At 54.0% G+C, this 16,858-nt stretch overlaps 5 protein-coding genes across 5 annotated transcripts; all 5 read left to right on the forward strand.

Annotated features, from left to right (window-relative positions):
- The first annotated feature begins 384 nt into the window (after positions 1 to 384).
- LOC123717014 (histone H2A) lies at positions 385 to 899 on the forward strand. Its single transcript, XM_045672768.1, has one exon. The coding sequence runs from the start codon at positions 458 to 460 to the stop codon at positions 830 to 832; it is 375 nt and encodes a 124-aa protein (XP_045528724.1). The 5' UTR covers positions 385 to 457; the 3' UTR covers positions 833 to 899.
- A 5,234-nt stretch (positions 900 to 6,133) lies between these two features.
- Positions 6,134 to 6,845, forward strand: LOC123717003 (histone H2B). The gene has a single exon (XM_045672760.1). It carries the CDS (start codon positions 6,201 to 6,203, stop codon positions 6,573 to 6,575), a length of 375 nt encoding a protein of 124 aa, XP_045528716.1. The 5' UTR covers positions 6,134 to 6,200; the 3' UTR covers positions 6,576 to 6,845.
- Positions 6,846 to 7,152: 307 nt separating this feature from the next.
- On the forward strand, positions 7,153 to 7,780 carry LOC123716994 (histone H3). The gene has a single exon (XM_045672751.1). The coding sequence runs from the start codon at positions 7,290 to 7,292 to the stop codon at positions 7,698 to 7,700; it is 411 nt and encodes a 136-aa protein (XP_045528707.1). The 5' UTR covers positions 7,153 to 7,289; the 3' UTR covers positions 7,701 to 7,780.
- A 731-nt stretch (positions 7,781 to 8,511) lies between these two features.
- On the forward strand, positions 8,512 to 8,957 carry LOC123717031 (histone H4). The gene has a single exon (XM_045672783.1). The coding sequence runs from the start codon at positions 8,590 to 8,592 to the stop codon at positions 8,899 to 8,901; it is 312 nt and encodes a 103-aa protein (XP_045528739.1). The 5' UTR covers positions 8,512 to 8,589; the 3' UTR covers positions 8,902 to 8,957.
- A 6,577-nt stretch (positions 8,958 to 15,534) lies between these two features.
- LOC123716987 (late histone H1-like) lies at positions 15,535 to 16,762 on the forward strand. The gene has a single exon (XM_045672745.1). The coding sequence runs from the start codon at positions 15,563 to 15,565 to the stop codon at positions 16,379 to 16,381; it is 819 nt and encodes a 272-aa protein (XP_045528701.1). The 5' UTR covers positions 15,535 to 15,562; the 3' UTR covers positions 16,382 to 16,762.
- Positions 16,763 to 16,858: the final 96 nt, after the last annotated feature.

The following is a 16,858-nucleotide window of genomic DNA, read 5'->3' on the forward strand; positions in this document are numbered from 1 at the left end:
TGTTGCTTAATTTCATTAAACTTAAAAAAAATAGAGAAACGTCATTAAAACTCAATTCAATCTCAAGATTCGACTACTTTTTCCAACCGCGATGGATGGATGCTACCGCCATCTAGTATACAATAAAGAAACATACTACTTTTTTTCTTTACATAATATTATGTATACGTAGATACGGTACTGGACGTCAGTCAGCCCTCCCCATCTCGCTCGCTCTCTATCTCTCTGAATATCGCTCGCTCGCTCGGCCGGCATCCAATCGCGTTTAGTAGCGTAGAGAAGTAGACCTCGTCGTTTGTCATACCCGGCCGGTTGGTTAAATACCGTTGGAATTTATATTTAACAAATTCGTCGCTATGGAAAAAAAAACCTCACTCACCAGTCTTACCGTTTCGCTGTCGAGTAGTTGTGTAGAGTAGTGTCGTGTTGTGTACGTACAAACAAACAATCATACAAAATGTCCGGACGTGGCAAGGGCGGCAAGGTCAAGGGGAAGGCAAAGTCGCGTTCCAACCGCGCAGGTCTCCAGTTCCCGGTCGGTCGTATCCACAGGCTGCTCAGGAAGGGCAACTACGCCGAGAGGGTGGGTGCCGGTGCGCCGGTCTACCTTGCGGCCGTTATGGAGTACCTGGCGGCCGAAGTGCTCGAGTTGGCCGGTAACGCGGCCCGTGACAACAAAAAGACCAGGATCATACCGCGTCACCTCCAGTTGGCCATACGCAACGACGAGGAGCTCAACAAGCTACTCTCCGGCGTGACCATCGCACAGGGCGGTGTACTGCCTAACATTCAGGCGGTCCTTCTCCCCAAGAAGACCGAGAAGAAGACATAAATTACATTACAATACAATCGTATCGTTGTCATTGCAACGACCTAAAAGGCCCTTTTCAGGGCCGCAATATGATTCATTAAAACGCAATGATGGTGGTGGTGGTGGTGTGGCAACCGTACCACCACCATTTTTTTGTTAGATAAATGTTTCAACGACATAATACGTACTTCGATCTCACCGAGATTATACCTACCTACATATTATTATCTATTATAAGTATACTACTAATACTACTACTACTACTACTACTACTACTGTGATATATAAAAACGGTAATCAGACTAAATGTAATATTAGTAGATGATTATTTGTTTCTATCAAATTAGTATTAAATTACCTATACTACAATATAATATAGACAATAACCAATACTTAATAATAATAACACGCTCGAAATTCCTCGCTTACGCAATCATCCAATCAGTAATACTTAATAGACAATACATGCATACTATGTTATGTACATTTTTTTTTTGTTGTTGTTGTAAATTTTACTTTAAATAACCATAAATAAATCGTGTCAGAGGGAGAGGGAGACGGAGATAGAGACAGATACACATATAATATAACGCCCCGCCCCCTTCGCCGTCGCCGTTCACACCCCCCCCCCCCCCCCCCCCCCCCTCTCGTGTCCCATCACGCGGCGTTCTAACGGTAACGACGCGATCGATTGGCCGCCGCGAATCGTATACCATGTAACTCCGGACCGGTTGCAAGAACACTTTCAAAGTGAAGTATACTGAAGTGACGAAAAATGTTTTTTAAATTGCCCACGGACACGGCGCCTACCGCGGCGCCCCCCGCACCCCCCGCGCCCCGCGCGGCCCTTGCGACGGCTCTTCCGACGCCGCAAGATGCGGCGAGCAATAATACGGACAATACAGCGGCCTCTTACGCCGCAACGACCGCCTCGCCGGCAGTAGCCCGCCGGCCCCCCCTTGCACCCCTGCCCCCCGCGCCTCCAAAGCCCAAGTATCCGCCGTTTGTCATTGAGTCTCTCCCTGACTGGACAACGCACGTCAGGGAGATGAAGCGGCGGCTTGGGCGCACAATTAATGCGCGCGCATTCGGGCAGGGGTTAAAAATCCTGCCTCAAGACGAGGAGGAGCACCGTTTGGTGCAGCGGTACCTAGGGGAGTTAGAGAGTAGCGGCGTAAAAGTCGTCTACTTCTCATACTCCCTACCAGCGGAGCGGCAGCTGAAGGTGGCGCTACGAGGCATTCCGGCGGACACGGAGCCCGAGGCCATCTTGTCGGAGCTGCGCGACCTAGGGTTCGAGCCGGAGCACGCTCAGCCCATACGTGCCAGAAGGGGCAGGCCGGGGTGCATATTTTTAATTATCCTGCGCCGCACCCCCGACCTCACCCCCGCTATATACAACATAAAGGAGCTGTTGTGTATACCGGGGGTCACCATTGAATCTTGGCGGGGCAAAAGGGGCCCCGCTCAGTGCCACCGCTGCCAAGGATTTAGGCACTCCTCGCACCAATGCCACCGGGCCTTAGCCTGTGTGCGGTGCGGGGAGGAACACCACTCCGCCGACTGCCCCCTACCAAAGGGGGCCACGCCGAAATGCGCCAACTGCAAGGGGGCGCATACGGCTAACCACAGCACGTGTCCGGTGCTGAAGGAGGAGGCGCGCAATAAGCGCGCAGGCACGGTGGCGCACACCACAGGGGGCAAGGGTGCCGCGGACGCGCGCGGTGCGCATGATGCGCGCGGTGCGCGCGGTACGCGTGGCGCTCGCGCTGCGGGACCCGCGGCGCCGCGTTCAAAGGGAGGAGAGCCGCGCACGCATGCGCAGGCTGAACGACGCGCCCATGAGCAGCGCGCCGCACACCCGCAGGATGCGGAATTAATTTCGTACCCTGCGGAGCCTCCCAGAGGTCAACGCAGGCGCCCCCGAGGTAGAAGAGGCCGGGGGGGGTTACAACCCCCCGCCCCCCCGCGCGCGGAAAATTCCGCGCACTTCGCGGAGGGCCCCAGTAGGGCCGCTCCTGACTCCGCTCCAGCCGCTGGAGCCTCCAGGACCGCCGGACAGCGCGCCGCACGCCCCCGCAGCGGGGGCCCTCTGAGGGGCCAGATGTTCCTCAGCGAGGCGGCGATTGCTGAGGCGGTCGACAGGGCGGTCAACTCATTGTTGAGCGCCCTCTACCCGACTCCGCCTGCCCCGACCCATGGAGGACGCCGGCCGCGCAGTCGAGGCGTAAGACACACACACCAACAACAATGATCTTACGCCTCCTACACTGGAACGCCGAGGGCCTTAGGGGGAAAGGTCCCTACCTGCGCAACATCCTACGTACACACAACGTAGATGTTGCGCTCATTTCAGAGACACACCTGCGCCCCACCGACCGCCTGAGTGCTGCGGGCTACTTCGTTTACCGCGAAGAGCATCAGGCGATCAACGGGGCGCCCATGCGCGGCCTGGCAGTGCTGGTTAGAAGGAGCATTCCTCACCGCGCTATCCAGGCCGTCAACCTGACTGGCATCCTGACGCTGGGGGTAGAGCTGGAACTGGGCGGTCAGCCCACAGACGTGTTGGCCGCCTACGCTCCCCCCGGCGCAAATTTCATTGAAGCCGAGCTGGAGGCAGCTCTCAGCGCGAAGCCGACGATCATCGCGGGTGACTGGAATGCCAAACACATCAACTGGCATTCCCAAGTCACGAACGCGCGAGGTCGTCGCCTCTTGCACCACGCCGAAGAGCGCGGCTACCTGGTGTGCGGACCTGACTCCGCCACCCACTTTCCTAGGATAGCCGCCCACAGGCCGGACACCATCGATCTGGTGGTGCACAACCGGCCTGACCTCCACCTAGCGCAGGAGGTCCTGATGGACGAATACCAGTCGGACCACCAGCCGGTGCTGTGCCTCATCGCGGGGGCTCCATCCCCGCCCGCACGCACCCGGAAGGTCACCGACTGGAACACCTTTGAGTCCATCATGGAAGACACCCCTGCGCCCGGCCCACCGGATTCGACAGGCGCCGTTGACGACATGGCGGAGTCCATGACGCGGCAACTCCAGGCAGCTCTGGCGGCAGCGACCTCAACGCGCACGCCGGAGATCACCTGCCAGGACCTTGCACCCTATGTGAAAAGGCTGATTCAGCGCAAGCGCGCGCTCAGGAGGCAATGGCAGCGCAACCGCTGCCCCGCGCTCAAAACGCAGCTGAATCGCCTCGCCGAACGTGTCAAGGCCGAGCTGGTCTCACACGAACGGCGCACATGGGAGCGCACACTGGGAGAGGCCACCACAGAGCCTACCCGCCTCTACCAACTTTGCCGCCGTCTCTACAGGACTCCAGAGCCGAAGCGTCCCCTTCGCGACAGCAACGGCGCCATCACTTACGATGACACAGATCGGGCCGAAATATTCGCCGAACACCTCCAGCGTCAGTTCTCGCCGAACCCCGCGACGTCCCCTACGCGCGTGGCAGAGGTGGTGAACGCTGTCGAGGCGTGGTTGACGTGCCCGATCTCTACCGACGAAGCCCAGATCTTCTTCTCGCCGTCGCAAGTGCGGAAGAGGATCTCAAGACTGCGACCCAGGAAGGCGCCGGGACCGGATGGCATCACCCACGAGGCGCTGCGCCATCTGCCCATGAGGTGGATAGTTGCGCTGTCGCGCCTCTTCACGGGTATCCTCCGGTACACGCACTTCCCTAGATCTTGGAAAGAGGGCAAGGTGATCCTAATATCGAAGCCCGGGAAGGACTCTTCCCGACCCGAGAGCTATCGACCCATCACCCTGCTCTCGACGCAGTCGAAACTGTTCGAGTGGCTGTTGCTGCAGAGGATCGAACAATACCTGCAGCCGAGGCCCGAACAGTTCGGCTTCCGCGGCGAGCACAGCACGACGCTGCAGCTGACGAGGGTGCTCTTCACTGCAGCCTCGGCCCTCAACAAAAAGGAGGGGGCCGCCGCCGTTATGCTGGACATGGCGAAGGCCTTTGACCGTGTCTGGCACGACGGCCTCGTGCTGAAGCTCATCGAGTCTCCACTGCCCCGCCGAATGGTCGCCGTGCTCCGCGCCTTTCTCACCGAGCGCACGTTCTTCGTTGCGACGGGAGAGGCTGCGTCGAGACCGCGACCCATCACGGCGGGCGTCCCGCAAGGTAGCGTGTTATCGCCCTTGCTCTACACCACGTACACCGACGACGTTCCGTGCCCCGAGGGGTGCACACTCGCCCTCTACGCCGACGACACGGCGTACGTGGCGTCATCGCTGAGGGCCTCGCACGCTGCCCAAAAACTCCAACGCGCTCTGGACCTCCTGCCAGAGTGGCTGGACAAGTGGAGACTCGCCGCCAACCCGGACAAGACTCAGGCCATTGTCTTCGGCCGGGGTAGGTTGCCACCACCCCTACGCTTCCTGGATCGAGACGTGCCGTGGAAGACGCCGGTCACCTATCTAGGGGTCACCATAGACCGGGGTCTGACCATGACGCCCCACATCTCCAGGGCTGTAGGGAGAGCCAAGTGGGCGGCGCATACGCTCCGCCCACTGATCACAGGCAACCTACCTCTCCGCACCAAGCTCGCGCTACATAAATTGTATGTGCGCCCTCACCTCACGTACGCGGCACCGGCGTGGTTCTCCTATGCCAAGGAGACCAACCGCCGAAGACTGCGCACCGTACAAAACACCGTCTTACGGTGCGCTGTACATGCACCACGCTACGTGAGGAACGCCACCATAGCGCGAGACTTGCGGATGGAGTCGATCGACGAGTTCGTCGCACGGCTCGCGATGAGGATGTTTGATCGAGCAGACGCCTCTCAACATCCTCACCTCCACAACATCGCGCCGTGGCACTCCAGGCCGCCCGACCAATACAAGTACCCGCGTGAGCTCTTCTCCGCGGGCTCCGACGACACCAGGGCAACAAACGCGGCTTCGACCGCTGGTCGCCTCGCTGGGCCTCCCCCGGGTCAACCGGGGGTCTCACCCGGCGGTGCTTGACCGCGAGCCGCGCTAGCTGCCCGATACCACCGATCATGACACCAGGGCCAAGTCGAGACTACTCCTTGGCCCCCTCCTCATCACCCGGACTTGACACTCCGGACACGACCCCATCGGCTGCGCGCAGCGGGTAGAGACTGAGTCTCCCCGCGCGCCTGCAGCCCCCACCAAGGGCTATATGCCCGCCCCCGTACCGCCCTGTATCAGCAGGGCGCGAACAGAAACACCACTTGAAGGGGGCATACGCCCCGAACAAGACAAAACACCCCCCTCGCGAGGGAGGGTGTAACAATAACTACGCGAATGTTTTTTAAAAAAGCTATTCTCGTGTGGTGTGTGCAGTAGTCGATACATTCTCTCAACTCTCGCATCTCGCATCTCGCATCTCGCGTTCACTATGCCACCAAAGACCAGCGGCAAGGCGGCCAAGAAGTCCGGCAAGGCACAGAAGAACATATCCAAATCGGACAAAAAGAAAAAGAAGCACAAGAGGAAGGAGAGCTACGCCATTTACATCTACAAGGTGCTCAAGCAGGTGCATCCCGACACCGGTATCTCTTCGAAGGCGATGTCAATCATGAACTCGTTCGTGAACGACATCTTCGAGAGGATCGCGGCTGAGGCGTCTCGTCTCGCTCACTACAACAAGCGTTCGACGATCACGTCCCGCGAGGTGCAGACCTCCGTGAGGCTCCTGCTGCCCGGCGAGCTCGCCAAGCACGCCGTCAGCGAGGGCACCAAGGCCGTCACCAAGTACACCAGCTCCAAGTGAGCGTCGCGGCGGGGTGGGACAACGGCGGTGACGTACGCAACGTAGGAGACGAACACGTCATCCAGACGCCGCGTCGTCTCAGCGCCGGCGATTTCTCTTATTATATTATATCATAATGAGAGCGATTGACAATAATAATCATCATCATCATCATAGTACCATCAAGTACCAACCAACCAACCAAACGGCCCTTTTCAGGGCCACAATATATATCCGAAGAGTCCGTAGAGACCACATAGTATCAACGACAAGCGTAAAAAACTATAAATAAATACTCTCTAAATACACCACATATCTAGTAAACATTTGACATAAAATCTACCATGAAAATGTATTATTAAATAATATGTCTGCTTTAGTAGTTAACCTACATAAAGAAAAATCAAAACAAACACATACATTGTATGTATACAAGTATAATTATATATTATGCATAACTGTTATCCGCTGACCGACCGACCGACCAGTAATAATATATATTTATTATTATGTTATAAACAATTTCATTCACATAGGTACGCTTCCCTTTTTTTTTCACGCACGGCAAACCCGTCCTTACCCCCGAGCTCTTTTCGATTTTATATATAAAGGCGCTCTCCGCGCGTGAACGCGGTTTATATCATCACCACAGTTGATACGCGACGGACGTGTCGATCGTGATCGTATAATTTTAGAGTTGAGTTAGTTAGTGAGCGAGTTCGAGCAGTCGTCGTAATGGCACGTACAAAGCAGACAGCCCGTAAGTCCACCGGCGGTAAGGCGCCGCGAAAGCAGCTCGCCACCAAGGCGGCCCGCAAGAGCGCTCCCGCCACCGGCGGCGTGAAGAAGCCTCACCGTTACAGGCCCGGCACCGTCGCGCTGAGAGAGATCCGTCGCTACCAGAAGAGTACCGAGCTGTTGATCCGCAAGTTGCCGTTCCAACGTCTGGTGAGGGAGATTGCGCAGGACTTCAAGACCGACCTCAGGTTCCAGAGCTCCGCCGTGATGGCGCTTCAGGAGGCGAGCGAGGCGTATCTGGTGGGTCTCTTCGAGGACACCAACCTGTGCGCCATTCACGCCAAGCGAGTGACGATCATGCCCAAGGACATCCAACTGGCGAGACGCATTCGCGGCGAGCGTGCTTAATTTTGCGTAATATGTATACATAACATAACATATTATTATTATTATTATTACTACAACAAAAGGCCCTTTTCAGGGCCGCATATGATTCAAATGATGCATCTAATTGTGCACACTCAACAGTAGTGCCACAGTCAGACAGACATCACGTGTCGAACGATTAAAACGTAAAACTTTTAAAATAAAATAAAAAAAAAGTAATGAACTGATAGAAAATTATTAATCAACTTGTTTTACTACACTTGATTTACAAAATTTTGACTAAACAGACCAATCGCACCGTCTGTCCGGTAACAAACAGGTTTTAAAAGAAATAGAATAAAAAATAAATATATATATTATTTTCTATTATGCGTCTATATTTTACACTATTGTTACATTGTTTCTTAGAAAACAATAAGTACCTCACGCCCACAATAATAAATATTTTTTTTATTATTTAAGTACATATTTATGGCACCACTTAAGGTTGCGTTGCGTTGACTCTTGTCAACTCAGTTTAATAATTTTGTTAATTGTTTTTATTGATTTTTTTGTTTGCGTATTACGTCTTTACCGTTTGTAGTTTGTCATAATATAATAGACATATTTGGAGGGTTCATTTTGCTTATTTATGTAGTTATTATATATTATACATACGTAACCGACAACGAAAATAACATTAAAGGACGAATATCTCTACAAACCGACCGACCGATTCCCCCCCCCGCGCCCCTCGGACAACTGCCGCCTTATATATATATTCGAGGTTCGGGCATTTTTCTCTATATAAACCGCGTGTTAATCGGCGCGAAGCGCATTCGAACAGTGAACGTAGTACGTGAGGCACGTACGCAGTGTTGGTTGATTCTTAAATTCACTCAGTTTTCAATTCGAAACTCGCTGGTTCACAATGACCGGTCGCGGTAAGGGAGGAAAGGGATTGGGAAAAGGTGGCGCGAAGCGGCACAGGAAGGTGCTCCGTGATAACATCCAGGGTATCACCAAGCCGGCGATTCGACGTCTGGCGCGCAGGGGTGGCGTGAAACGTATCTCCGGTCTCATATACGAGGAGACCCGCGGTGTTCTCAAGGTTTTCCTCGAGAACGTCATCCGCGACGCGGTAACCTACACGGAGCACGCCAAGAGGAAGACCGTCACCGCAATGGACGTCGTGTACGCTCTGAAGCGCCAGGGCCGCACCCTCTACGGTTTCGGAGGTTAAGTTGGGTTCGGTCGTATATCCACTGATATATACCTATACCTACCTAACTATATGTATTTTTCAACAACAATAAAAAGGCCCTTTTCAGGGCCGCATATGTTTCGATAATAAAAATAAAACGTTATCACAACGACTAAACGTCACCTAAAATTAATTAATATACCAATATATGTTTATATTTAATAGATGGAAAATTAATATCGAATGCAAAACCGCTACATTTCCCTATAGATATCTAAAGCTAACTATCTACATACCTAAATACACGTTACGTGTAGCATGATAATAATATAAAGTCTTCGTATGTACTTAGTATGTAAAGTAGGTACACGGTACGGCTTTAACAATCACGTCGTAATATAGCGTAATTGAGAGATTTTGATAATAATATACATATGATATATTATGAAAATTAACAATATAGATATACGTCTAACCTAAACGGCCGCAGGTCGCGACCGAATCGCTCCTGGGCTAATGAAATTTTCTTATTTACATCTTTTGTTATATTATCATCAACCTTTTACCAATATATATATTTTATTAATAAATAATATATACATTTCATTTGTGTAGTGTGTGTTACGGAGCGAAGAGAACGCGCGCCTCTACGGCCTCGTCTCGGAGAGTGGTGCTGTTCTACAACATGCCGCATTCGATGCGATAAAATCAATCGTAATCTTAATATATTGTCTAAACGAACGGATCCCGTTGAACCTTGGAATCTTGACGTTCAACGGGAGACATCGCACGTGCGAATACCGTTTGATTTAATTGTTTAATTGTCAATTTAAAGTTAACGGTACGCGCGCGAGTCGACAATAACAAACTTTAAAAGTCGATACCTAACGCACGCCAACGCCTGCAGGGCGACTCGAAGTCGTGACCGGTCGCGGATATCATAAAGTCTAATTAGAATAGAGATTTTGTGCAATTTCTCGATTATATATTGGAAAAAATCCGATCAAACTGAGACGTGTTAGTGAAAAGTTTCCACGCCGAATACGAGAAAACGCATATAGTTGGCGAAGCTCTCGTCGCGGTATACTGATTCGTCTGGCAGGCGCTCACTAGCGCCGCGCACTCTTAGCATTGTTGTACTTCGCTTCCGACCGCCGACCCGTGCGGACGTCTGCTCCAGTGCTCTCTCCGTGTGAGTCATCAGTGCTGTAGTGCCATCTCGCTCGCTCCGAGTGAGTCATCGCCGCTTGCCGCTGTACAGTGCGCACGCGCTGTCCGACCGCTGCCTTGCTGCTTGCTGCCTGCTGCCCTCTCATTGGTCAGCCCGATCGCTGCCTTGCTGCCTGCCGCCCTCTCATTGGTCGCTTCGCGTCTTCGGTGTTTGGACATCGGGTTGAAGGCTGCATTTTATGAACGCGGGTTTACCTGCGGCCCTCAGATAGCCACCTAACGGTGCCAAACGGTTATCTGTGGGTTAACGCCTTGTGCGGGAGTGTTTTTGTCCGGGGTGCATACACCGTGCCTTTTTCAAGGCGCGTAACAGCCCCTCCGCTTCCTCCAAGTCCTGTGCACGGCCGGGCCTCCTAGTAGGCACGTATTGGGGAGTAGGTACGCCAACTACTCTCTAGCAACCGGCTAAACACAGGTCCACTGTTGGACGGGTCCTGTCACATCCGTAGGGGCTCTTATACCCAATCTCCTACGGGCTGGTTAGGTCGGTGACAAACCTCACCTCCGCTATCACCAGCGGAGACACACCACATATTAGGGCAAACCATTAGCTTAGGTACTCACCACACTTAGGCAACTAGGTACACACCCGCCGTCAAACTGTTGGCTTCCCGCCAACAGAATGGCGTCCGGGGATCCACCCCCTGACTTGAGAAAAATACTGCTCTTTCTCCAAGAGCGCTTCCCCGACGCTTTGCGGGCTTTCAACGAGTCCGAAACCGCGGATTCGCCGCGTTCCCCATCGCCGTCGCCGCGTAAGGTGAAGAAAAATGCCTCCGCGAAGGCATCGAAATTCGTTACACTCCCTCGCTCGCGCTCGCGCTCACCACTCCCTGAAGTGGGAAGTGCCAGCGATGAGGAGACGGGTTTAAATTCACGCCCGTCATCGGTCATGTCGACCCAATCCACTCCGGCGTTAGCGGCCGACGAAGCCGCACAAAATTCATCTTCCGAGAGCGACGGCTTTCAAACCGTCGGCCGGAAGAAGAAGCGTTCGGCCAACGGCGGTCCCCCCGCCAAAAGGCCCACACAAGCCGCCAACCCTCCGAAGAGGGATCTTAGTTCCCTCTTATCGGGAAAACCTGCGCCCCCCGCCCCCGCGGACCGCATTAAAACCCCCCCGCCCGTATACGTTAGGGACAAGGGCGCCTGGCCGACCCTATCAAAAATTCTCGACACAAAGTCGATAAATTACAAGGCCCGAACGCTAAGGGATAACCTTTGCGTTCAGGTCTTTTCATCTGAGCACCACCGCTTTTTAACTTCATACCTTCGCTCTGAAGGTATCGGTGGCCACACCTTCCCCCTACCCGAGGAGCGCGTCCTAAGGGTAGTAATTAAGGGCATCCCAAAGGAGATAGACTCCGGGATAGTCCAATCGGACCTCACTGAGCAGGGATACCCCGTAAGGGATGTATTCCGCATGCTCAAGAGAACAACCAAGGAAGAGTACGACATGGTACTCGTTGTCCTCGATCCCACCCCGAGTGGGAAAAAGATATTTAGCCTGAGAGAGTGTTGCAAGCTCTCGGGGCTGAGGGTTGAAACCCCCCTCAAACACTCCTTCACACGACAGTGTCACCGCTGTCAACTCTACGGGCATGCGGCCCGTAACTGTTTCGCTAGGGCACGGTGCGTAAAGTGCCTAGGCGACCACGGCACGGCGGACTGCAAAAGAACGCTTCCGTGCGCTGAGCCGCCGGCGTGCGTGCTTTGCGGGCAACAGGGCCACCCAGCGAATTATCGCGGGTGCCCTCGTGCCCCCAAGGCGCATAAGCCGGCGTCTGGGCGCACGGCGGGGCGCGATGCGGTCCGTCGTGGCGCGGGAGCAAAGCCCACGTACGTGCCGGCCCCACCTCCTAGGAATAGTGCCTGGACCAAGCCCCCCGTTACGGAGGGCCCTCCCCAGCTCACGTCAGAGGCCTTCCCGCCTCTGCCAACAAAATCGGCAGCCGTAAAGCCTTCCCAGGCGCCGGCGCCGACCCCCGTCATAACGGAGAGGCCCACACGCAAGGTGAGCCCTCCGGCTAAAGCCCTCAGCCACACGGCTGAGGCCGCCGCGGAATCAGAAAAGGTCCGCGACGCCTTAAATCTCGCGTTTAGTATCGTAGACGCGCTAGACATCGACGCTCTTGTCGCCTTCTCCGAGGCTTTCAAATCCGCCAACAACGCGGAAGACAAGAAGCAACTCGTAATCGAGCACGTCCAGCTCCTTAAGTCCGTGCGACAATTTGCAGACTCCACCACACCGCAATAGCTACGACCACGTCTAGGATCAAGGCCCGATCACTGTCCGTGGTGACTTTCAATGCAAACGGTTTCAAGCCGCAGGCAGATTTGGTTCGAGATTTCCTCGTTCGCCACCAAATAGATATTTTCCTAGTACAGGAATCTTTCCTCAAGCCCAGCGTTCGCGCTCCCAGATTCGCAAATTACAACGTAGTGCGAAACGACCGACCTACGGCGAAAGGCGGTACGCTCATTTATTATAGACGAGCGCTTCACTGCTCGCCGTTAGACCCGCCCTCCCTTACCAACATAGAGTGCTCTGTGTTGCGCGTAGCCATGACCGGCCATCAGCCGATTATTATCGCGTCGGTGTACCTCCCTCCCGCCAAGGTCATACTAGAGAGCGATCTCAGAACCCTGTTTGCGATGGGCCCCTCGGTCTTATTAGTCGGGGATCTCAATAGCAAACACGGGGACTGGAATAGTTCAAAACAAAACCCTAATGGGTTAGCCCTCAATAGGCTTATAGACGTGCTCAATTTCAACGTCATTGCCCCCATACAACCGACTCGCCGTGGCATAACAGGCAACGGCCTTCTCTCAACGGACGTCATAGACGTAGCGGTTTTACGTAACGTGGCACTACAGCCGCGAAGCGTAGAGACGTTACACGAGCTAGACTCGGACCACTTCCCGGTTCACTTTGAATTCGGCCCTCCTAACACTCGAGAGAAGAGGTTCAAGTCCATTGTCGACTGGCAGAAGTTAGACGAGGCCCTCAAGCCCGCCGACACCTCTGCCCTCCCAAATGTCCCCGACAATTTAGTCTCGTCCGCTCACGCGTTAGACGCGATCTCCTCGGTCACTAATCACATTCAGACCAAGGTCGCCGAGTCGTCCCGGAAGGTCCCAGATGAGTTCGCTCAACGCTGGGAGCTTCCCCCGGACGCGAGGCGTCTGTTGACCGAGAAGAACGCGGCGACTCGCGCCTTCGCCAGAGCACCGACCGACGAAAACCGCAGAGCACTCCGCGCCTCGCAGCGCCGAGTCAAAGAGCGCATGCGGGAAATTAGAAACGAACGCTGGGACCGTCTTACCAGCGAATTGTCACCTTCGCACACGGCCTATTGGTCTCTCGCGCGTTCCCTAAAAACCGACACGGTGGCGTCCATGCCCCCTCTCAAGCGTCCAAATCTGCCTGACGCATTCGACGACGACGAAAAAGCCGAGTGCTTAGCCGTCAACCTAGTGGAGCAGTGCACCCCGTATCTCGATCATAGCGACCCGGCGCACGTCGAACACGTGAACCGCGAGGTCGAACGCATCGTAGCACTGCCCCTCCCTCCCGAGCCGCTCCCTCCTACGTCGATCGCCGAGGTCAAAACTCTAATAAAGAGTTCACTGCCTCGTAAATCTCCAGGTCTCGACGCCATCTCGAACAAGGTCCTCCGGTGCCTCCCGCCCCATCTGATATGCCTACTAGTGTCCATTTTCAATTGCCTCCTTGAAAACTGCACCTTCCCGGCGCAGTGGAAAGAGGCCATTGTCATTGGTATTCACAAACCAGGCAAACCCCGTAACAACCCCACCAGTTACCGCCCTATCAGCCTTCTCAATACGCTTAGCAAGCTTTACGAGAAGGTACTTAAAAAGCGCCTCCTAGACTTTGCCCTAGATAAGGGGCTCATTCCCGATGAGCAATTTGGCTTCAGGCCGGCCCACTCGTGCGTTCATCAAGTCCATCGAATCACGGAGCACATCCTCTCCGGGATGAATAGCTCCCTGAAACCGAGAGCCACGGGTGCGCTCTTCTTCGACATAGCGAAAGCTTTCGACAAGGTCTGGCACAACGGCTTGGTTTACAAGCTCTACCACCTTAATGTGCCACTAAGACTCGTGCGTATCGTACACGACTTCTTGTCCGACCGCTCAATGCGCTATCGCGTAGAAGGAACGTTATCGTCTCCTCGCCCCATCATGGCCGGAGTCCCTCAGGGCTCAGTCCTCTCGCCCCTTCTGTTCACGCTGTATACCGGCGACATCCCTAGGGCTCCCAATGTGGAGCTAGCCCTCTATGCCGATGACACCGCTCTCTATACCACCCATAAAGATAGAGGTGTCATTGTGGACAGACTCCAGACCGCTACCACGTCGTTAGGCGAATGGTTTCGGAAATGGGGCTTCCAAATAAATCCCGAGAAAAGCGTAGCAGTTCTCTTTGCCAGGGGAAACCCCGGTGCTATCGCTAGGGATAAATTTCACCTCAAGACAGAGGTAACCCTATACGGGCAAGCCATTCCATGGCAAAAGTCCGTTAAATATCTAGGAGTCACGCTCGATAGCGGCATGTCTTTCCGAAAGCACATAGCCGCCGTTCGCAAGAAGGCACATTTTGTCCTCTCTCGCCTTCATTTCCTCCTAAATAAAAGGAGTCAAATGTCTCTAAGACACAAGGTCACCCTGTACAAGGCCTGCATCCGACCGTGCATGACATACGCTAGCGTAGTCTTTGCGCATTGTGCCCCCTCCTATATACACCGACTACAGGTGCTTCAGTCGCGATTCATGAGAATCGCGACCGGTGCGCCCTTCTATGTGAGAAACGTCGATCTCCACCATGACCTGGAGCTCCCTACCATAGCCCAATGGATGAAGTTGGCGTCCACACGCCACTTTGACAAGGCTAAACACCATCCCAATCCGCTGGTGCGTAATAGCATCAACTATTACCCCTTCCCGACAAAAAAGGCTCGTAGGAGGCCCCGACACATACTAACGGATCCGGACGATCCAATTACTGTAGCAAACAATAAATTAAATGCCGCCCGCGCGGCCAATAATAAAAATAGCCAATCACAGTTTAGGGTAAAAAACCGCCTTCACCGGGGAAGGCGAGGACCTTTACTTCGCACTTCGCTCACTACAGTGAGCTTCCGTCCTGCCCTTCAGGCAATTGACCGCCCCGCGACGGCCCAAGCCGAGGTTCGAGTCTCACAGGAGACGCCCTTGCGCTAGCCGCGGGATAAAACGCCATTCTGGCCGAGCTACGCTCGCCAAAACAGCCCGAGCTGAGCTGTAAAGGCCCTTAAGGCCAACAGCGAGATTCTAAAAAAAAAAAAAAAAAAAAAAAAAAAAAAAAAATAGCATTGTTGTACATTGACTACAATTTTACAATATATTAAAAACTCGTTAATTTACGTGTAAACGTTAAGTGTCTAATTAATTGTTAATAAAAAAAAAAATGGCCGACACAGCAGTAGCATCGGAGACACCCGCGCCGGCGACGCCCGCCAAGAAGGCACCAAAAGCGGCAGCGGCCGCGAAGAAACCCAAGGCGAGACCAACGCACCCCAAGACTTCCGACATGGTCAACAGCGCGATCAAAGAGCTCAAGGAGAGGAGCGGATCGTCCCTGCAGGCGATCAAGAAATACATCGCCTCGAATTATAGCCTAGACGCCGAGAGGTTGGCGCCGTTCATAAGAAAGTATCTCAAGCGCGCGGTCGCCTCCGGCACCCTGATTCAGACGAAGGGCAAGGGCGCATCGGGCTCGTTCAAGATAGACAGCAAGTCGGGAACCGGCGGCGGCGCGGCGAAGAAGGCGACGGCCGCCTCCGCTTCCTCCGGCGGCAGGGGCTCCGCCGCGGCGGCGTCCTCCGCGGCCAAATCGGTGAAGAAGCCGACCGCACAAGCCGCCAAGAAGACCGCCGCGAGTGCGGGCGCCAGGAGCAAGAAGGCCGCCGCCGCGGCCGCCGAGACCGCGTCCCCCGCCAAGGCGGGCGGAAGGGGTGGCACCGCCAAAGACAAGAAGGCAGCCGCTGCGGCCAAGAGGAAGCCGGCCGCGTCGGCCGCTCCGAAGAAAGGTCGCGGCTCCGCGGCCCCCTCCGCCGCAGCGTCCGGCAAGGGCGCGTCGACCACCGCCGCCGCTTCCAAGGCGAAGAGGAGCGCGAAACCACCGACCAAAAAACCTAAAGCACCCAAACCGAAGAAGGCAGCAGCCGCCGCGCCCAAATCGAAGGCCGCCACCGCTAAAAAGGCATCGGCCGCTTCCAAGAAGTGAACGCGACAATCCACGTTCAATACGCACGAGCCGCCGCACTGTGTTCGCGTGCGCTGATCACCGGTAAGAAGAAGAAGGAGGAGGAGGAGGAGGAGGGTCGGCCACCGGACGGAAGAGCGACGAACGCATCACAAGTTGGTCGGTTGTGTCGATGTTGTATGTATACACACACACACAACAACACGCACAAACACGCCACACAAAAAGCCCTTTTCAGGGCTAACATATGTTTCGCGAAACCGAAGTTGAGAGTTTCAATCGATAAATAAACGTGAAAAGGTAGTAATAATAAAATTACTTATATATAATTAAATAAATAAATAAATAATAAGAGATTACCTATTTTGTCGAAACATATACATATTCTAAATCAACGTGTATGCCTAAAAAATATGATTATATATTAAAAATATCAAAAACAGTACAGAACAGTAATAAACAAAATAAAAACTTAAACCACACATCAATAGATATTTG

This window comes from Pieris brassicae, chromosome 12, assembly GCF_905147105.1.
Source record: "Pieris brassicae chromosome 12, ilPieBrab1.1, whole genome shotgun sequence".
Taxonomy (NCBI): domain Eukaryota; kingdom Metazoa; phylum Arthropoda; class Insecta; order Lepidoptera; family Pieridae; genus Pieris; species Pieris brassicae.